At 38.6% G+C, this 23,206-nt stretch overlaps 1 protein-coding gene across 2 annotated transcripts; it reads left to right on the top strand.

Annotated features, from left to right (window-relative positions):
- Window positions 1–913: 913 nt before the first annotated feature.
- On the top strand, window positions 914–8,844 carry rab38b (RAB38b, member of RAS oncogene family). Of its 2 annotated transcripts, none has more exons than XM_079599721.1 (3): window positions 914–1,158; window positions 3,340–3,615; window positions 6,756–8,844. In XM_079599721.1, exons 1-3 carry the CDS (start codon window positions 1,045–1,047, stop codon window positions 6,906–6,908), a joined length of 543 nt encoding a protein of 180 aa, XP_079455847.1. In that variant the 5' UTR covers window positions 914–1,044; the 3' UTR covers window positions 6,909–8,844. The 2 variants fall into 2 exon arrangements, with proteins under 2 accessions (XP_079455847.1, XP_079455846.1); XM_079599720.1 differs by having other exon boundaries at window positions 3,335–3,615.
- Window positions 8,845–23,206: the final 14,362 nt, after the last annotated feature.

The raw sequence follows: 23,206 nt of genomic DNA, 5'->3' as shown, positions 1-23,206 counted from the left end.
ATTCACGGTGAATAGTTGGAGTATTGAGGTAGTTGGAGATGCTGTGCTCCAAGGCTGGAGTTTGCGTGGTTGTGTTATTTTCACAGTTTCCATGATTAAGTGTGGAATGCAGTTCCACCCCCTCTTTCTTCTCTTCCTTTATGTACTTCTTTCTCCCTTTATGTGTACAGTACATACATGATAGATAGATAGATAGATAGATAGATAGATAGATAGATAGATAGATAGATAGATAGATAGATAGATAGATAGATAGATAGATAGATAGATAGATAGGCAGGCAGGTAGCCTATAGATAGATAGATAGATAGATAGATAGATAGATAGATAGATAGATAGATAGATAGATAGATAGATAGATAGATAGATAGATAGATAGATAGATAGATAGATAGATAGATAGGCAGGCAGGTAGCCTATAGATAGATAGATAGATAGATAGATAGATAGATAGATAGATAGATAGATAGATAGATAGATAGATAGATAGATAGATAGATAGATAGGCAGGCAGGTAGCCTATAGATAGATAGATAGATAGATAGATAGATAGATAGATAGATAGATAGATAGATAGATAGATAGATAGATAGATAGATAGGCAGGCAGGTAGCCTATAGATAGATAGATAGATAGATAGATAGATAGATAGATAGATAGATAGATAGATAGATAGATAGATAGATAGATAGATAGATAGATAGATAGATAGATAGATGGATAGATAGATAGATAGATAGATAGATGGATAGATGGATGGATGGATGGATGGATGGACGGACGGACGGACGGACAGACAGATAGATAGATAGATAGCCTAGATAGATAGATTCCCACACGAGTAAACAGCGTGTCTGACAGCTGGTCACAAGTTTCTCCACGCCCTGGGCGGTGCCAGTTTAAGTTCAATGACAGATGAGGTAGTGTGATAAACTCTGGAAACACACATGTCCTCAGCGATGCATAGCAATCAGAAAGAGCATTTGTACAAAATTCTTGTCATCGGTGATTTGGGAGTAGGGAAGACCAGCATCATCAAACGGTATGTGCATCAGACGTACTCCGCAAACTACAGAGCGACTATCGGGGTGGATTTTGCGCTCAAAGTTCTCAACTGGGACTCAGAGACGGTCCGGCTGCAGCTGTGGGACATCGCAGGTAAGAGAAAGTATAGACTAGCCTACAGCAGTGTGTCAAAGCAGGAGATACATCCGTGCCAGCATTTATGCTGAAATAGAATGAGAATGAAGAAAGTGTATTATTTACACTTAATTACATAATTTGATGTTTTGTATGGCAGCCTGTACAAATTCTGATTAGGAACTTTAAAATAAATCACCAAAATGTAGGCCAATAGTTTTATCTTAAATAAATTATGTGTTATTTTGTGGTAAGCCGTGGAACACTGGTTCGTAAAACTTTAGTAGGCTACAGCTCAATTTCAATATCAGATTAGACCATTACGGTTTAACGTCGTTAAATGTAATGTTAGTTGATCTTATTCTGCAGCAAAATACGTAGCCAACCCAAACCAGAAGTCTCTGCTGTTTATTGCCCTCCTCACGTGTCAGGCACGCGCAGCCTAAAGAACTCGTTTTCCGCGTGCCCGCATGGAAAGGTCTCATGTGAGAAAGATAAAGCACGCGGATGACATTGTGGGGAAATCTCTGTAACCAAACCACGGTGTACTTCCAGCATTTAGGCTACTGTTGAGAGATGAGATGAGAAACTGTCATACATGGAGTCATAAACTCCGCGTGGGCTTCATAAACTCCTCATTGCTGCCCCTCATTGCTGCCCTGGAAGTCATCTGACATAGTACAATTTCATGAAGTGAAACATGCTGAGTTCATTTTCCTTGTTAGTGACTAATAGTTTCCTCTGAACACACGCATACGTTGTCAAGTTAGGTGACCATAACAATTTAATCAAATTTAAGTCAAGGATAGTTAACAGCAGCACATCTGAAGTTTTCAAGTGCAAGTGATTTCACAAACACAACCTGATTGATGATTTACATTATAATCCATTATTCATAATTCATTGTTGTTGGTGTACAACACCTGTGTAATATCTCAAAAGCCCATATGGATTATCAAAACCAATACAGCATCTTGTGTTTGGTGGTGTGAAGCAGACTGCTGTCAGACTCATGGAGATCAAGATGCACCTCCTGATTCTAATTTGGAATAAATAACAGAACTAACTGAGGGAAACAGCTGTCCTAGGGAATGTTGTGTAATGTTGGCAGCCCAGAAGAGTGGCTGCATTCAGAGTCAGACAAGAGAAAGGCACACAGATGGAATGTGCCATTAGCTGGAAAAATCAGCAGTAATGAGCATATTCGACTGAATAAGAAGGACAAGAAACTTTGCTGTGGATACTGCTCAGTCAGAACAATGCACATTGCTGGAAATTACACAATGATTTGTATAGACACATATGTGTTTTTGTCCAGTAGATTCATTATAATAAATGTAATCAAGCCAAATTTATCTTGGCACAGGCCTTTTCTTAGAATTTGAGAATGTCTGGCATGAGCTGCTAAAATATCTTACTGTGTCTGTCTGCAATTTATTTATACAATATATACACTAGTGTAGTGTTCAAACGTTTGGGGTCAGTAAGATTTTTTTGAAGAAATAAATATAGATTTATTCAGCAAGGAAGGATGCATTAAATCGATCAAAAGGGACAGTAAAGACATGTATAACATTACAAAACATTTATTCTATTTCAAATAAATCAAATCAAATTCTTAAAAAATCACCTCAAAAACATAGTACTGTACACTTTCAAAGGGATCAGATAAAATACAAACGAAGACATAAAAAAGAGATAAAACAAGAGGAGAAACAAATAATAAATAAATATAAATGCTGTTCTTTTGAATTTTCTATTCATCAAAGAATCCTGAAAAATCTGGATCAAGGTCTCCAAAAAATGTGTATTAACATTGATCATAATAAAAAATATTTATTGAGCATCAAATTAGAATGATTTCTGAAACATCATGTGACACCAAAGACTGGAGTAATGATGCTGAAAATTCAGCTTTGCATCACAGGAATAAATTACAAGTAGAATTATATTAAAATATAAAACCGTTATTATGAATTGTAAATGATTCTTTCACAAAATTACTGTTTTGCTGTATTTTTGATCAAATAAATGCAGCCTTGCTTGGTGAGACTTTAAAAAACAAAACAAAAAAATCTTACCAACCCAAAACTTTTGAACAGGAATATATATCTGTGCTGCATTTGGCTTGTTGTGTTGTGCTTTTCCCAATTGTTTTGTACCTTTTTTCCTCCCTCTCCATCTGCACTGGAAGGTCAGGAGAGGTTCGGGAACATGACGCGGGTTTATTACCGGGAGGCCATTGGGGCATTCATTGTTTTTGATGTTACCAGACCCACCACGTTTGAGGCAGTCTCCAAATGGAAGGAGGATCTGGACTCAAAATTAATACTTTCAAATGGCCAGAGTGTCGCCACAGTGCTCCTGGCCAATAAGTGCGACCAAAATAGAGACTTTCTAACTAACAACAGCCTGAAGATGGACCAGTACTGCAAGGAGAATGGATTTGTGGGCTGGTTTGAGACGTCTGCTAAGGTAAGATATAACATTTGCTGTGATTTTAGATAGAGCAACAGTAATGACGGAGAATGTTTGTGTTCACATTTACTAAGAATATACAGAACCATGGAATAGTGAGGGTTTTAGATGCTAATACCATACCGTAATTTTATATCCCACTGTACTATATTCACTAAGTGTATTCATGTATGGGATTTAAACTAACAACAAGAGATGTTTTTGGACATGGCATCAGGGTAATACAGTGTTTTGCATGGTATTATTTGGAGTACCATGTAAATACTCTGGTTTATGAATAGCCTATAGTACTACAATGTTATTGTTAAATATCAAATGGTTTTACATCTGTTACCACCACTTTACCAGGGTACCGCCACAGTTTTTTCCCCACTGATTCAACGTTAGTCTTAGAATTCATATTTCTCCTTTTGGTGTGTCACGCAAAAGCACGTTTTTGTATTTGCAGGTGTATTTTTCACCAACAATAAATTGAATCCAATTGTGAAAGTGTGTGGAGGATTACCAACAAAGAGAGTTTGCCATGTGATGGCTGCCCAAATATTTAGTCCTAGGCTATACCCATAAGTTAAGAAATTAATGGTAAATCACTGATTCTTGAGAGTCGGGACAAAACATGTCCCACATAGAAAAGTCTAATTTATAGCAAAAATTAAGAAATTCATCATGATTGGCATACTTACAAAGTTAAATCTAAAGGATTTGTATATACCTATCTGATTTTTAGAATAAACTTTTTATCTTTTTGGGGAAAACTTGAAGGTTTTCTACATGTCCATGTAGAAGGTCCATGTTATTGCACTTGTCCTCAGCAAGAGGTCACAACATTAACCATCCCAAAAAACTTTTAAAAAGCTCTACAATTGTGAAAACATATATATCAAATACAAAATAAGGGGTATACATATAAAAAACAATGCATGAAGTGAACATCAAACAATATTTTCCATAGAAATCTGCCTATTAAAGTTGTGTCCTCAGTTTCTGTCAACTCCGTCAGATATTTTCATAAAGCTCTTTAAATCAGGAAATAGCATGGTCAGCTATATCCCTGAGGACCCCTTTTCATCTCCCTGCCTGTGGTGAATGCAGCACTACCACACATGCTCTAGTACGTTTTACATTTTTTTTTATTTTAGACAAACAATGTCAATATTCCTATGGTCACAGCTGCACCATGTCAATACCATCTTTCTGTTAAGATACTTTTTTTAAACCATAGTGGATTGAATTTAAGCATTTTAGTGAGGTTATTGGGACAGCTAGCAACTGAGGAAAAACTACCTAGCTGCAGTGTACAATACATGTTTTGGTGGAAAATACATGCCCCCTAACGTCAACTCCGTCAGACGTCAACTCCGTCAGGTTCTATGTCTGACGGAGTTGACCTGTAAGATGACGGAGTTGACAAATCCACCAATAACCTCTTAATGTGCGAATATAATATTATTTGTGAATATAGTGAAGGGTTAAACTGTTATTTCAGGGTTTTATTTACACATAAATGCACATACATAGCATGCATTACATTATTTAACCATACGCATCTGACTTGTAGAGAATGGGCAGGCAGTGGTCTGCTTATTATTGTGTAACGTGTAACTTTGCCAGCACTTTAATATATATATATTTATATATATAGAGACAGATAGACAAATGAGAAGCCAGTGTAGGGCTGGGCGATATGGCCAAAAAAAATTATCACGGCAGAGGGTAGCCCCTGGTTTCCCTTATTGTTTTTTTTTGTTTTTTATAGTTGGAAACGGTTTAATTTAAAATAGTTGGAAACGGTGTATGTGCAATATGTTTATTATAGTTTGCTTTACAGTAAGTTCAATACTCTAATAACAAGGAGTAGTTTTAGTAGTAGTGTTTAAAGAGCACATCTGTTCAATAATCAGCAATGCACACATTTTGTGTCAACACCGTCAGTTTTTTGTCAACACCGTCAGTTTTTCGTCAACACCGTCAGATCTTCGACGTTTGGATGTATGTTTTTGTTAATTTTTTTGGGAAAAAAATATTCTTCCTTCAGTTGGTGTTGTTTTTGTAATAAAGGACCATCTGATCTACATCCTCTTAGGTTTTATTTATTTAAGTAATTTGTTTTTACAATATTGAAATTAAAATCAAAGTTTGAAAATGCAAATATTTAGAAATCTGAGTTTTCAGAATAGTGTGAAATCACAACTTAAGTTTATATATTGTATTTTGTTTACATATCAGAGTAACTAAACACTATTACAATATACTTCATAACTTTAGATTCTTGTTGGATTGGAAGAATTTAAATTGTTTACTTTTTAGTGTGTCTGACGGAGTTGACACAAATCCAGTTCTGAAGGGAAACATGTCAATTTGTTTAAAATGTGTTTTTATTTAGAACCTGTTCCTTTACATGGTTAAATAGCTAAGACCTTTCTCTGCAGAAACGTATAACTCTAATTGATATAGTGTGTATTTAAAAAAAAAGTTTTTTAAAACGTGTTTTGTCCCGACTCTCAAGAATCAGTGAAATAACACTGATGTAGAAGCACCTAAACCTAGTTGTAATCCTAAACTTGACAAACTGTAAACTTGTCCCTCAAATCTGATTGGTTGATTGAATGTTGCACTTGGCGAAATCACGTTCACGATTAGCGGGGACCCCCTTTATGTAGGCTACAATAAAATAGCTTTTCTCGCCTGCTGACATGATACTAACAAATATCTTTTGATAACTTGTATTGTCAGAACCTTTAGCTCTTGATTAAAGCTTCTGGTTGAAGCTTATTCATATTTGCACGCTAATTACAGCTGCCACTCACATGCAGAGCAGTTGCCGAGGGAAACGGGAGAATGCATTTTGGTACACTGAGGCCATCTCATTAAATCCCATTGAGATGTTTCAAAGGCATATATTTATTTCATTTATTTTAGAACCTCTATCCATTCTTAATGAAGAGTCCAGTCAGTCTTAAATTATTCTCCAGCTATGAGCATTTTCACAGGTTTTAATAATTCATTACTGTTCCCAGGTCAAGTTCAATGGGAGATGAGATCAAACACAGTCTATTCCCGAATGATCAAACTGAACATTTTGAAACCTGGTAGTCAGAAAAAAAAAGTTTAATGTATGTTCTTTCTCCAAATTTAAGGAAAACCTCAACATTAACGAAGCTGCCAACTTCCTAGTGAAACACATCATTGCCAGTGAGAACGATATCCTGAAATCGGTAGTTCCAGATACCATCTCGCCTCAGCTCAACTCTGGTAAAGAAATGACCTGTTCTGCATGTTTCAAACCTTGAGAGGAGGCGGCAACAATGCAGCATTGGCGGTCCTTGGACTGAAGAGGATGTAGATCTTCACATGAGAATCCCTCTGATTCCAGCACTATTGTCGACCATCGAAAAGTCGCAACCAGCAGAAAGATCTGTCCGTTAGTTACACCTGTCTACATCATTAAATTACAGACACTTTGAGCTTGCACACAGAGTAAATGTATTCATGTTTGAAGCTGCACCTTATGTTTTTGTGAGTTAATTAAGTGAGTCTTTTTGTGTTGTTGTTGTATATCAAAAACCTGGGGAGTTCTGGACTAGCATGCTTGATTATGTGAGAGATGAGAACTTCTCTCTGTCAGACAGACATATGGCTGATTATGCTTTTAGAAACAGGAGTCTTTTAGTCAGCATGTAATATAGGTGTAGTTGGTTCTGGTGGACTGGGGTTGTCAAGTGAAAATGTACATCATCAAGATGTTTTCAGAACTGGTTTGCATCTGCATTTCAGCTATATTCCTGACTAAACTCACTGATATTTTTTAAAAGCCCATAAAGTTGCACTAAGAGCCGTTTTATTCTCTCTTTTAAGTTTAAGCAGGACATACCACAAGGGCTTGTTCTTTTTCTTTCTTTCACTTTTTTTTTGTTTAAATAAACAGGTATGCTTTAGTTATGTTACAGGTGGTATTCGTTGGAGGGACATTCTCACTCTAGAAAGCATTTGATTGGACAAATATCTGTGTAGTGCAGGATGAGTCATCAATATTTTGCTTTGGATTTCTCATCAGAGACAACTGCTCATTTCAAAAGTTGGGCTGAAATGAAAATTCAATCTATTATCTAAATGCATGGTATTCATCTTATTGTTAACAAATTTTTTTTTTTTTTTTTTGACCTCGGAAATTTTTATCAAAATCTCATATTGTGACCTTCCGTTAAACGACAGACTTCTTTCTGGTGATGAATGCCGAACTTTTTCAATGATTTAGCCTGCTTAAACTCCGCCCCTTTCTTACAATTTATTGCACACGCATTCAGATCTGTGTCCATCCAATCAACAACCAGTGGACCAAGTCCCCGCCCAACTTTCTTTTTCGATATTCCGTTACACTTGGATAATATACGTCACAATACAGAAAAAAGATCTTTCGCTTCTTCAGTTTTATTTCAACTTTAATGTTTAGGAGTTCATCTCAAAGCTGGAAAAAAATGGACGTTTGATGGTTTTGATTTATGTGGAGTGTTTAGACCAGTTCACTATGACATATTCTGTAGTATGCTTATTTTACCATCCTTTATATTTATTGACACTGTTAATGGACTGGCATGCTAAGATAAATACTATTTTATGGGATTTTTATCATTTTAATTCATGGGATCTGAACTTGCATTCTGATGCTAGCATGTCTAGAGTGTTTATAATCAGGCTAAATGTCTATTAAATGTTTGCAGAGAGTAGATATGTCAAACTGTATCTCTAAAAAGAGAGCTGCCAACCTCTTCCCTCATCCACTCCATCTCTTAAAACCCTGGTCCTTCTTATCTACTGCCATCCTTCCATTTCATCCCCCCTTCACTCCTATTCCACTCTCTGCATCTCTCAGTGATTCAGTGTATGACTCATTGACATTATATAAATCTCCCATGATTCCCTACATCACCATGTGCTTTATTTAAATCCTTTAATGTGTATATTGATCCACAGCCTTATCCATCTGCACCTGCTGCAAACAGAGTTTTTATTCTCAGATAGTATTTGTCTATGTGGGAGGTGTTGTATATTAGGGATTGTATTGTATCATTAAATAAGTGTTCGTGAGCCATTTTTTCGAGACGTTGTCAGTTGTTTCAAAGTATGAAGAGATACTTTATGCTATGTCACATATTATTCGCTTGAAAAATGAGTGGTATAATGTCTACGTTTAAAGCTGCAGAGTGAAATAAATCTCTTGTTTTGTTGACTGAATTTTCATTCTTACAGGATTAGCATTATTAACATAAAAGTTATTATCACCAATTATATTTAAGTGCATGTATAACAACATAAACGTGATCTCTCAGGTGGAATAACGGGCTGAGGCTAGACAAATTACAGCCTTGTAGTTCTTTTCCCACCTATACTCAACTCTTGTGTTATCACCATGACAACTGCATGGCGCTTTTTTGCGTCCAAGCCTCTGCAGGCTATACTTTTGTGCTTTGATTCTTCATAGAGCATGAGAAAGTGATTCATAGCAGGTTCCTGGAAATCCTTACAAAAACCCCAAATTCTGAGAATTCACTCAGAACACAGATTCGATCGATAATGTGCCTAGCACTCGCTTTTTCTATAGTTCAAAAAGTTGTTTAGAATGAGGATTCTAGCGAGTATTGAGTTCATTTATTTGCCATGCAAGCGAGAAGTTCATTGGTGAGGACACCAGTGCTCTGAGAACCTTTGTGTCCTCTTAATGGACCACATGACTGCATCTGCTTTTCTCCCAGGAATTAGATTTGACTACCACAGGTTTCTGGAAAACGCACAGGCTTTCTCATAGTCACATGAGTGCCATTACTCAGCACATACGAGTGTAAGAAAGAAGAGAAATAGAGAGTGAGGTGAAAGTAAGGTATTATTATCCTCATGGACTCTTCAAACTAGCCTGATATATTCTAAACGTAATTTTTTGCAAATACTCTCCAAGCTGACGAGTTAATTAGTCTCTATTTTTATATCTGTTAGTCACAATGGTGCAGTTATTCTAAAAGTATTGTCGAACTCTTAAAAAATTTAATTCTGGAACGTTACCCTGAGTGTCTGCTGTCATTAATTTTTTTAAAATTAAGTGAGTATAGATTTAGTGATCCGAATTCACTGGACAAAAGTGTAAAATTATTTTTAGATTACGTAAATTCAGTTCCAGGGGCAGTTCCAGGAACATGATGGGGAACACCTCTGCATCCTCAGGATTGGCATGTATCGGTGGATTTGCCCGATGCATATGCCACAGTCCACCCGAGCACATAATATTTCAGAGGTCTCCGTCAACGGGATTGCCTACAAGTTTTAAGCCCCTAGCACCACGCAAATCTGCAAAATCTGCAAGATGTTGTCTCTGCTGTGTCCTCAGAACATAAGATTGTTCGTAGTTCTCCTGTAAGTAGTTCTCGTGGTGCTGAAACACTTGGCCCAGCAGGGCAAACATGTGTTAGTCAGAATGATAAATACGACAGTGGTGTTGTATAGAAGCAGGTAAGGGGGTACTCGCTCTCTTCCCCTGCTACAATTGGCACAAACAGTCTTGATACGGGGCAGACCTGCGGTCCCTCCTGGAGTGGCGTTTGCACCCTTGAATAGTGGCGCAGATCTGTTTTCGGCAGGGCCGATGTGAATCTTTTTGTACCTGCAGAAAAGCACACTGTTTTCTTGATTATGGACAGGAGTGCCCTGCTGGGGGTGAATTCCCTGTCTCATGTATAGCCCAGGACTCCCACAGGGGGAACTGATACAGCCTACCCTGGAAAGAGTGCAGCGGGGAGGGTCTGTCACTGATTTTGGTGGCTTCTTTCTGGCCAGCAAAGACATGGTAAAGACATCATGACGTTGCGGTTGAGGACACTGTGGTGTCTTTCCCTGACATGCTGTCCCAGACAGGAGGCAGATTCTGCACCCTCTGCCTGAACAGTGGTCTCTAGGGCCCTACCTGTTGAGAAAGAGAACCTGATTGTAGCTACAATATGGAGCACTCGCATTTTGAAGTGCGTTGCATTGAAGTAGCGCGTATTTGAAGCTTGGAGCAGGCGAATAACTTTTTTGCCGTATCAATGCCCAATTGAGGGTATAGTAATTTCTTTTCCATAGGATGGTCACTCCCATTCCACTATGGAAGTTTATTTGGATGGCTTGTCATGAGGGCATTAATGGTGCTATGCCAATGAGCGTGAGCCTTTCAAAGTATACTCCTTTGGTTGTGCGAGTGGAAAGATGCATTCGGCGCATGTGGACTTTGTTTCCAAGTGCTTAAGTCAATCGGAAATGCTCTGTTGTACATGCACCGTCCGTGTGGACACAAAAAGTATACTTTGGGCTTTAAGAGGCTCAGTGTTTTTAAGCTTATTATAAAATGAATGGTGCCGTCATGACCTGATCGTAGGTCTGGAGGCTATGTGTGAACCTCTGTTTGAGCCTTTAGAATCCTTGAATCTAAGGATGCTGTCGCTGTCGTTGGCACTGGCACCAGCGAAGCGCGTTGGTGATCTTCATCCCTCTTGCATCCAATTTGTGTTTGGCGGGGTTACGTCCAAACTGGGCGTATATGCCTAAAGTCATGTCTGGAGTGCGCTCTTATTCAAACTGCTTGCCCTGTAAATTCTCTGACTCAAAGGAAGACAGGAGACTTGTACCCAGGTACATTGAGCAGATGCAGGCTGTGCACTCTTTGCACTTTTTGTCATCTTTTCCAACTCTGCCAGGGGGAAGCCGTCTTTCGCATTGGATTGTAGAGAGCTATGTCTATAGCACTAAGACGTTGCCTGCAGGGGTGCGTGCGCACTCTACGAAGGGCATGGAAACATTATGGGCATCGTTTAAGATTTTCGTGCGAGTGCCAGTTGGGCTTCACCACACATGGCACACATGTCCGGTTTACAGACTAGATGTCACTGTGGCAACGGTAGCTCAGTCCGAGCTCACCGCAGGGGCTTTTTATCAAGGTCCGTCGCTCCCTTGAAAAGGGAAAAGGGGTATGTGTTTGTGCTGGTCCCTTATGTTTAGTTCAGTAAATTTGCGGGGCGGGAATATAATGCCCCATGTCATGTGTTGTACCAAGTGAACCGACTGAATGAGAACGTTGAGTTGTGCATATAACTACTGTTCCCAGAAGGAGGACAACAAGGTACAACACCTCTGAACCCTGCACAGTCAGAGACTTGGTGAAGAGCTGGACTGAACAAAGGGAATGTCGCATGCGTCTGCATTTAGCTGTGGACAGGTAACATTGTCATTCGCCATTGGCCTTTCAGGCGTGAATAAAGGTGTCTTCAGCAAATGGCTCAAGAGCGTGATATCCCATAGTCATGTGTTGTACCTTGTGTCCCTCCTGGGAACAGTATTTATATGCATAACTCGATAATTCGTTGTTGCATAAGTATGTGGGCAATGAGAGTGTGTCTTTTATGTGTAATGAACACAGAATGAGTCATTGAATCATTCGCTGAAGGATTGACCATGCAGGCATTTTACACATTTACCATTTTTTTCATGAAAAATTTCACGTATCACCTCTATTGGGAGTGTTGTCTCATGAGTGTTTATCATGTGATTATCAAATGTCTACGAAAAAGAACACTTTCCATAACATTTAGAAGTACATTTCTACTACAAAACATTAGATCAAATACAAAAGTGTAATAATTTGCATATAGCTCTTCTTAAGAAGATACTATTAAAGAAATGCCCATCTTCTAAATAGGTAATTGTAATAATGATGGAACAATTTAAGTCATGGCAACATTTAAAAGGATAGTTCACCCCAAAATTAAAAAAAATATTATCATTTACTCACCCTCAAGATGAACCCCGTTGACTTCATGGTATTTTTTCCCCTCCATACTATGGAAGTCAATGGGGCCTTGGGCCAGTTTGGTTGCCCATATATCTTCTTTTGTGTTTAGCAGAGGAAATAAATTTGGATTGGAACAACATGAGGGTGAATAAATGATGACAGAGTTTTCATTTTTGGGTGAACTATCCCTTTATCTTTATGTCCATTCAACATACAAAAAACAAAGCCATGCAAACTGCATTTTCAACAGCAGAATATAAGCATGCTAAAATAATTTCTACACAGGAACTAGCTTTGGAGGCAGACTGCTAGTAATAAGTCTCGAATTCCAGTGAGTGAGCGAGAGAGAACGAGTGAATGTGACGGAGAGAGTGAGGGTGTTACTCCTCTCTAACTGTGACAGATACCAAGCTGCATCAGGAGCAAATTCCTCCTCAGCCCTTCATCAAAAAAAAGTCTGATTAAACAGTCTTATTAATTTGCTGAAACATCCCCATGCCTTTGTCGTTTTCTGCAACTCTCGCAGATACACAGAGATAAATGATGAAAGCAGAAAATTGAGTTGGAAGGGGAATTTTGCACATCCTGCGCAGAACGCCAGGAGGACGTTTTTAGATCCAACAAGATGCTTAATGACATAATTGCCGTTCAGGTGGTGCCATTGAAATAGAATAGAAGAGCCTTAAATGTGGCGTTTATGGGGGAGTGGACATTTGCATGGCTACCTATGTTTATTAAAAGCTCTATGCGCTTCTCTTGAGCTCTCCGAACACTTCACATTAGCTGTGCTGGAGAGAGCATCCCACACACAGACACCCACACAGCCTGACACACAGACACTAATTCTCTCTCTCATATAGACACACACACAAACACACGCACACACACACACACTGTTACTCTCATATAGAGACACACACACACACACACACACACACACACACACACACACACACACACTTAGATGGAGATGAGCACACATAAACATCCTCCCACTCACATACTTTGCATTGTCCAGACTTATAGAGATAGAAATCGCTCTTGCTTTCTTATTTTCCTCATACTGTGGCAGTAGCATGTACAGTACATGATGTACACTTACTGCCATGATACTTGGATACTGCCATGATAAGTCCAAACATATTGCAATGCTATGGTTTGTCCTAAAAAACATGGCATTGTGATGGCAAACAACAACAACTAAATCCATAGCACTAGTGTTTTTGTTTGTGTTTTGCTTGTCTCTGCAATCAAATAGTGTCACATAAGGAACTGTTTACTGTAGATCAAAGCAGATTACTGCATATTGGATCAAACCAAATATCAGGGAAGATTTTCCATGCAGAAAATCATGAACTGCTTTAAAATGCAAGTTTTGTGTGTAAATAAATGAATATATATATATTTGATAAATGAAATATCTAAAATGTCTCTCGATTCTTGAAAAAAATTTGATTAAACAATAATACTTATAATCAAATAATAAAAATGTGTAAAAATATACTGTAGAGATATCTAACATATAATAATGGTTTATTATTATTAAAAATGTGGGAATTATACTGAAAATATATCTCAAATTTAAACATTACAGTATGTTCACGGACACTGCAGTTTCTAAAATGTCTTTCACGTCTTGATGTACATTTATATCTGCAGTGCCGTCCATCTGGTGGCCAAGTCAAGTCAAGTCAAGTCATCTTTATTTATATAGCGCTTTTTACAATACAGATTGTATCAAAGCAGCTTCACAGTGATAACATGAAAATAATACAAAAAATAATTTCATCATCATCCACCTTTAAGGCAGATCTATAATATTGTTGAATATTGAATGTCCCCAACTAAGCAAGCCAGAAGGTAAGGCAACAGCGGCAAGGAACCAAAACTCCATCAGGTGACAGAAGGGAGAAAAAAAACCTTGGGAGAACCCAGGCTCAGTCGGGGGCCAGTTCTCCTCTGGCCAATGAGTAAACAGTGTATGAAGTTCAGAATGAATCAGAGTATTTGTCCAGTTCCGGTTGTTTGAAGTCAGAGTGGAGAGGAGGAGAGACTGGTTGACACTTCAGGTCAGCGGCGTCGTCGTCGTGTCCTGGCGCTGGTCCTTCATCAGATCTGGATACGGCCTGGTTCCAGTGGACAGCGGTAAACCTCGGGATAGACAGAGAGACTAATATTAGCGTAGACGCCGTCCTTCTTATGATGTACCAAGTACATCAGGATTACGGGAAGTGTTCCCGGTCCCGGCTGTTCTAAACTATGCAGCCTAATTATATAAGTCTATAATGTGTTATGTGTATGCTAGGCTGAAGAGATGTGTTTTTAGTCTAGATTTGAACTGACAGAGTGTGTCTGCTTCCCGGACAATGGTAGGAAGACTGTTCCAAAGTTTTGGTGCTAAATAGGAAAAGGATCTAGTAGTGCAATTCAAACCCTGATGCACACAGTCAGAGGAAATAGTGTGACTGATGGAGAGATAAAAGATTCAAACTAACACGTATCCAGCAGTATACTGTAAAACTATAGTTCATCTCGCGTCTTGATCTTCTCAGTCAGTCACACCAAATGTGAGAAAATGGCCAGTTTTACACTGAGTTTCATGGAGAAACGTTGTGTGAGAAACTGTGTATAATATCAGATGTGTTTAGAACAGCATTCCATTACACTATTCAGCATGCAGTATGTACTATACAATAGGCAGTGTGTATACACTGTCCAGTATGCAGTTCTCTTCCATTCTAAACAACCAAATTCTTAATGAGAAAATGACGATCACTGGATTTAGTTGGATCTGGGTTTAAATAACAGACAGAAGAGCTCATTTACTTCAACGCTTTTAGGATGTTTAAAAAGCCAGATATTGTCCATTATGATGTCCATTCCTTTCTTTTCTCAGACTGCTCCTCATGTCTGCAGCTGTAAGAGTGAATCACTTTATTAGCCAGACAAAACACTGACCTAGTTAATGTGTGGATGTGAGCAGGACTGATGCCTTGAAAATGCTGTTTTTTAATTCAGCTTGTTAGACTCTAATGTAAATCCACTAGGGTCTATAACAACATGTGTGATGATTAACATGATAAACATTATATTATAAATGTTATATTTTAAAATGTATTGTGTACTAGTTGGTGGGTACAGTAAAGATGATCTTCAAAAACTGATGACACGTCCCTTTAAAATAAAATAAAAAGTGGCACCTAATGAGATTATTTTATTGCAAGATGTGTTTTTAAGCAAACAGACTAATGATTTCTGAACTGGCAGATGATAAATAAATAAAAAAATAAAAAAAATGAGACCAGAACATCATCTTCTTGTACTTCATCTTTTTGTCAATAAGCAACAACCCTAGCAACCACATAGCAACCGTTCAACTGGATAGCAATCCTAGCAACCACTCTGAACACCCCAGCAACCGCATAGCAAACCTAGCACCACACAATAACCCTGGCAACCACTCAGAACACCCTAGCAACCATTTAAAACACCCTAGCAAGCATACACCCAGAACATCCTAGCAAGCACATAGCAACCACTCAGAAAACCCTAGTAACCACATAGTAGCCCTAGCAGCCACTCACAACACCCTAGCAACCACTCAGAACACCATAGCAACAGCATCTCAACAGTAGAAGCCACTCAGGATATCCTAGCAACTGCATAGCAACCCTAGCAACCACTCAGAACACCCTAGCAACTGCATAGCAACCCAAACATCCACCCAGAACACCCTAGAAACTGCATTGCAACCACTCAGAACATCCAAGCAACCGCATAGCAACCCTAGCAATTACTCAGAATACCCTAGCAACTGCAGAGCAACCCTAGCATCCACTCAGAACATCCTAGTAACCATATAGATACCATAGCAACCACAAAGCAATCACTCAAAACACCCTAGCAACTGGATAGCAACCACTATGAAAACCCTAGTAACCACTCACAACACCCTAGCAACCACTCAGAACCCCATAGCAACAGCATCTCAACAGTAGAAACCACTCAATATATCATAGCAACTGCATAGCAACCGCATAGCAACCCAAACATCCACCCAGAACATTCTAGCAACCATTCAAAACACCCTAGCAACTGCATTGCAACCACTCAGAACATCCAAGCAACCGCATAGCAACCCTAGCAATTACTCAGAATACCCTAGCAACTGCAGAGCAACCCTAGCATCCACCCAGAACATCATAACAACTCTAGCAGCCAATCAAAACACCCTACCAGCTGCATTGTGACCCTAGCAACCACATAACCCCAGCAACCACTCAGAACACCCTAGCAACTGCATAGCAACCCTAGTAAACACTCATTACATCCTAGCAACTGTATACCCTAGCAATCATTCAAAACACCCTAATAACTGCATAGCAAACAAACTTAGCATCCACCCAGAACATCCTAACAACCGCATAGCAACCATAGCAACCATTCAAAACACCCTAGCAACTGCATAGCAACCCTAGCAAAAACTCATAACACCCTAGCACCAACATAGTGACCCTGGTAGCAACCACATTACAAGGTGCCCAAAACACTCTCAAAACCTTAACAACCACATTACAATTTCCTGGCAACCACCCACAACAGCTTAGCATGTGGCAACAAGTTTTGCATACATGGGCAAACGCTCTTCATAATTTCTTCAGAAAATGTCAAAATCTAGTCTTAAATGTACAATCTGCAAATGTGTCAATCTTACAAGGTTGGTGAGTCATCATCTCTATTGTAGAAATGACAGTAGTTTAATTTCCTGTTTAAAGATGAGTAGAATGATGCTGAATATGCAAGTTGTGCCTGTTATTGGATTAACTCTCAGGGCTATTTCAGGAATCAATGAACACATTTTGTCTCTTCTGTCTGAAGTGACAGATATTTGACAGCCTTCTAAATGTATGTCAGTCAAAACAGGCTCCGCTGGAGGAGGATGTGTGTGGTGACGACATCAGTCGAGCGCTCACAACACGAGACTGAATCCTTTAATGCTCAGGTGTGTGACGTGCTTCTGTTTTCCTGAAACAGCCCTTCAAAATATACTTCAAAAGATTATAAATCCTTTGTTAGTCCAGTAATAAGACAGATTTGGTTTCCAAATGTCGCATTAATATTGTTATGTTTTGCATCTCATTGATCATTTTCAATTCACATAGTTGCAGGGTTCATTGCATGCCATTTTGTTCAAATGAGAGGTCTGTCATTATCTTGAGGCAAGACTAGCTCACCTCCTTCCATCAATAAGTGGGACATTTGAAATAGACCCCGGAGTGGACTCTCAACGGACTAGAGTGAATCAAGAGCATCCAGTGCTCAATATAGAATATAGATTCATGTAAAATGAGGTACAGACTGTACAGTATATGCCTGCACATATTCCATAAGAGCTAGAGAGCACATCTGTCCAATACAGCTGCCTGCCGAGAATTACAACAGCTCTGGGGTCAGATTGTGTGTGTGTGTGTGTGTGTGTGCTTACGGGGACAATATATCTTGTCTCAAATTGTTTTATAAAATGTAACCTGAAAGAATATAATTATATAGACCTCATGGCAGTGTTGTTTGATTACTAAAACAAAAAAATCACAAAAAAAATCATTTTCATTAGTTATGATTAATTAAGCTGGAATACGATAAAAATAGTAATAATTTAAAAAACATTGAATTTTTAAAAAATTAAATGTTGCCATAAGAAAACGGAATATTTTATATTCTATATAGTTTGACAAAGATGACAGTTAAAAGAGATACTAAAACTAAAAGCTTGTTTTACTGTTACCAGAAAAATGGCCAAACTTAAATGAAAATAACAACACATAAAGTGGTTAATTGTCATTTTAACCAAACATTACAAGTAACCAGACTTGAGAGTTGAAAAAATAGTGTAACAGATTTGTCTCTCTGTGTTTCTAAATGAATCGAGACTATGTTGTTGAACACATCTTTTAATTTTTTTTTAAGTCGCGCATTTTTTAAAATATCAGGCAGTGTTATTCCAGGCAGTGTTATAATCGTGACTGGTTGATTTGGCAACACTAATATTTAATAATTTTTATACTTTGACAAAAAATTAAGCCACGCCCACAAAGTTTTTGTAAAAAACTGTAATGTTTGATATTTTTGGGATAACGTTTGTATGATAAACAACTGTTGAATGGTGTTGAGTTGCTACCATTTAGGCTAATGTCCAGTGTAAAATCTGCATCCTAAAGCAAACCCAGCCTAGGTCCACAATTGTGAAACAGAGACAGCGAGACTACAATCAGACCCAAGTGACCGAGAAAATACCTGTTTTTCCCCATAAAACACAAGGACAGTGTCATGGCCGGAGATAATGTCCTATATTGGCTGGTCTAGTGACTCACTGGCTCCAGTAAGCTCATTTATGTCTGCCTTGGCCTCTCCATCCACTCTATGGCACCAGACAAAGTCAAAGGGGGTGACATTTTGTCCCAGATTTTATGGTTATGTTGCGGGTTTATGAGGACCACGCAGCAGTAATGTGTAATGTTTAACTCAGTTTAGGTCGCAGAGGGATCAGAATACAGCTAAAAATGTCCTGACTCAGTCAGTCGGCTCCGCATCCAAACCATTATGAGAACAAGAACTGTCCGTTTGGTTTGCGTTGCAGTGGATTCTGCAAATAGGCCATAGAGCAGAGGTGTAGTAATCATCTCTTTCCTGTAATTAGACAGAGCACAAGTGAATGAGAGAGGACATAATGTGTCCCGTTCTGTTCTGTTTGGCACTCTTGGGCCTTGCCCTCCAGACATGTCTAATAGGAAGAGAGTTTAATTAAAAGAGAGAAAGAATGAGTTTGGATGTCTCCATGATGAATGAGCTGTGGAGGGCGGTTCGAATATTTAGTAGTGATGAGGTGGGCAGCGATTGAAAGCGTTCGGCTTTTGATTCATTCACAATATTTTTTTTCATAGAAGGAACGAGTTGTCAGTTTCTAATCTCATAAGAGAAAGTCAAACTAAAACCTAAAAGAGTTATTTAACTGCACTCTCGCTCTCTCTCTGGTGACTTAAAGCAGATTTATTGACACGCACATTTGAATAACATATAATGGTGGTTTCTGGCGTAAATGGGTTATTCAGTTTGGTTGATTTTGGAAGGAGCAGGTTTGTTGTAAACATTTCAAAAGGAGATAATGTCTATCTATCTTAAAAAGCACACAGGTCAAGCTCAGGCTATAGTATAACCTAATAATCCTGACAAAAATATTTTACAGTTCACAATCACATTCTATGGAACTTGTCCACCCTGTTGCATAACCTATTCACAATGCAGTGTAACAGGGTGGACGTTTTAAGCTAATAAAGGCCATTACTAGCTAGGAAAGACATGCTAGCAGAAGATTATCATTTAATAAGAATTTTAATCGATATATCTAATATGTTTTTATGTCAAAAACATTTTCATGTCGTTTAATTTGACACAACAGGGTGTACATGTTATGTTTTATGCTTGTTAAGAAAAAACTTCTCAGTTTTAAGCATAATGTTGTCGTGTAAACATACCCTTAGAGTTTCATCGCTCAATCTAATTTGAGCATAAGTGTTGGGACAATTGGGTTTGTTAAGGGTAGGTTTACACGACAACGATATGCTTAAAGGAACACGCCGACTTTTTGGGACTTTAGCTTATTCACCGTATCCCCCAGAGTTAGATAAGTCCATACATACCCTTTTCATCTCCGTGCGTGCCGTAACTCTGCCTGACGCACCCACCGCTAGCCTAGCTTAGCACAAAGACAGGAGGTAAACGGCTCCAGCTAGCATACTGCTCCCAATAAGTGACAAAATAACGCCAACATTTTCCTATTTACATGTTGTGATTTGTATAGTCACAGGTTGTACAAATAACAAGGTCACATGAGACACAGCCATCTTCTAACCGTATACATACTGGGAACTATTCTCAGAAGCCGAAGCACTGCACAGCCAAAGTTACGGCACACACGGAGATGAAAAGGGTATGTATGGAGTTATCTAACTCTGGGGGATACAGTGAATAAACTAAAGTCCCAAAAAGTCGGCATGTTCCTTTAAAACAGAAGTTTTTCCATTGAGTTTTCCGCGTATACAACATTATTGTCAAAATGATCCCCATTCACACGGATCCGCAAAACGACTAAAAAGGCTGTATTCTGCTGCCAGGCAATTAGATGGCGATTAAACACTAAATTTAGTACATAAGACTATAGAACACTTAATACGCATGTGCGTGACGTCATCGTCTTCAGAGATTCGCGGTTTTGTTGTTTACACGGAGACCGTTTTCAAAAACTTGCACTTTGAAACCCGTTTTCAAAACTTTGCGTTGTCAGGCACCCAAAACATCATTGCATAATAAAACGGCCAAAACGCATCAAAAGTTTTACGTTTTTAGTTGAAAACGGTGTCATGTAAACAGTCCCTAAGTGATCAGCTGTGTCCTGTTGCATTAGTAGTTCACCTTAAAAGCAGTGAATAAGTAGTATCAGTTATATCCATTGCTTCTGCATTCTGAGTCTTGCGTTTGGAGACAAAACACATAAGCCAGGATGAAGACGAGGGAGCTGATTTGGATGCTAAAAGAAAAGAAGAACTCAATTAGAGATAGCCTACAGGACACACAATAGGCATAGCCAAATCAACAGTTTGAAATGTTCTGGAAAAGAAAGAAACTTCATCAACCGACATCAACCAGGGGTGCGTTTCCCAAAAGCATTGTTAGCTAACTTTGGTTGCATGTTCCATTGAACTCTATTGATAATGATGGAACTTGCAACCATGGTCATATTGGCTTTGGAAAACGCACCGCAGGTCGGCTGAGAAAAACAACAGCAGTTGATGACAGACAAATCATAAAAGCTGTGAAAAAGAACCCTAAAATAAGTGTCAGTAAAATCACCAACCTCCAGAAAGCTGAAATGGTCTCACAATCTAGCGTTCACAGGAGACTTCGACAGAAGAATTACACAAGGCTACACAGCAAGATGCAAACCTCTGATCAGCACCAAACATAGACAGGCCAGATTAGAGACAGAGATGAGCCTGTAGAGTTCTGGAACAGTTTTATGGACAGATGAGACAAAGACAAACTTTTTCAAGTGATGGGAAAGCAAAAGTGTGGAGGAAAAAAAGGAACCGCAAATGATCTAAAGCCTCATCGGAGGTAGTGTCATGGCGTGGGAATGCATGGCTGCCCCTGGAACAGGTTCGCTCATCTTTATTGATGACTTAATAAATGATGGCGGCAGCAGAATGAATTCAGAAGTGTACAAAACCATCTTGGCTATGCATGTTTAAGAAAATGCCACCAGACTCATTGAGAAGCTCTTTAATATTGCAACAGGACAATGACCCAAAACACACTGCCAACTTAATCAAGGAGTTTAACAGGGGGAAGAAATGGAAGGTCTTATATTGGCCAAGTCAATCTCCAGATTTAAATCCTACCAAACATGCATTTCACCAGCTGAAGAGGAGACTAAAGGCAGAAACTCCCCAAAAACAAGCACATGGCTGCATTATAGGCTTGGAAAAGCATTTCAAAGGATGAAACCAAGAGTCTGGTGATGTCTACGGGTCAAAGTCTCACTGCTGTGATTGTGTGCAAGGGATTTGCAACTAAATACTAGCTTCTAACTTGTAAATGTGCAATACTAATACTGGGCTGCAATACCCAATACTAAAATTAAAATAATATAATATAAAAATTAAATATTAATATCAAAATTAAACTAAAATGAGATAAAAGTCCTCTAAAAGGGCTGTAATTGTCAGTTGGTAAAACATGTGTGTTGAAACAGCTAAAAATGAAATGCGACATTCTGTACTTTTGGCTCATATTCATGCTTTAATCAAACCCATAAGACTTTTGTTAATCTTCGGAACACAAATTAAGATCTTTTTGATGAAATCTGAGATCTTCCCGTCCCTCGATTGACACTTCGACGTTTCAAAAAGAGATCGTAAAACAAATCCATATGAATTGAGTGGTTTAGTCCAAATTTTCTTAAGAGACATGATCGCTTTATATGATAAACAGATTGAATTTAGGGTTTTATTCACAAATAACCATTCATTAACTCACACATCGGTTGTGGTAAACGAAAGCTCAAGCATGTTCGCTTGACGCGTGAGAACCAATGAGGTTCATTCTAGTGTCACGCAGCACGTTTGAGCTTCAGCAAGAACCAATGAGGTTCATTCTAGTGTCACGCAGCACGTTTGAGCTTCAGCAAGAACCAATGAGGTTCATTCTAGTGTCACGCAGCACGTTTGAGCTTCAGCAAGAACCAATGAGGTTTGTTCTTGCACGCCAAGCATGTTCGGTTGAGCTTCTGTTTATGTTCACTAATCAATGTTTATATGTGAATAAAAGCCTAAATTCAATCTGTTCATCATACAAAGTGATCGTGTCTCTACAGAAAACTTGGACTAAACCGTTCAATTTATATGGATGGATTCATATTGGAGGACTGTGTTCCGAAATCAAATCCTTATGGGTTTGGAACAACAAGAGGGTGAGTAATTAATGACAGAATTGTGTGAATTATGACATTTTTGGAGGGCACTGTATATAATAATCTCCAAATACTTCTATAATAACATTGGCTTTCCTCTGTGTGATTTTCAAATCAAATAAGCTGCCATGCAAAATGCCCCATTACTTTTTACAAAACAGACTTTCAATGAGGAGGGGATTATGAGTTAATGAATGTGGTGAGTAGTATTAATCTTCTCAGCAGTCTGCCTGGAGTATTCCTCACTCGATACC

The sequence above is a fragment of the Phoxinus phoxinus genome (genome assembly GCF_949152265.1).
Source record: "Phoxinus phoxinus genome assembly, chromosome: 23".
Classification (NCBI taxonomy): Eukaryota; Metazoa; Chordata; class Actinopteri; order Cypriniformes; family Leuciscidae; genus Phoxinus; species Phoxinus phoxinus.
This window is presented reverse-complemented; position numbering and strand designations above follow the sequence as displayed.

Bases quoted from the DNA above. Each gene is read 5' to 3' on its own strand.
- rab38b (XM_079599720.1), top strand. From the start codon at position 948: ATGTCCTCAGCGATGCATAGCAATCAGAAAGAGCATTTGTACAAAATT. The intron at 1,159-3,334 runs GTAAGAGAAAGT...CTGCACTGGAAG, and splicing joins GCAGCTGTGGGACATCGCAG to GTCAGGAGAGGTTCGGGAAC. The intron at 3,616-6,755 runs GTAAGATATAAC...TCCAAATTTAAG, and splicing joins GGTTTGAGACGTCTGCTAAG to GAAAACCTCAACATTAACGA.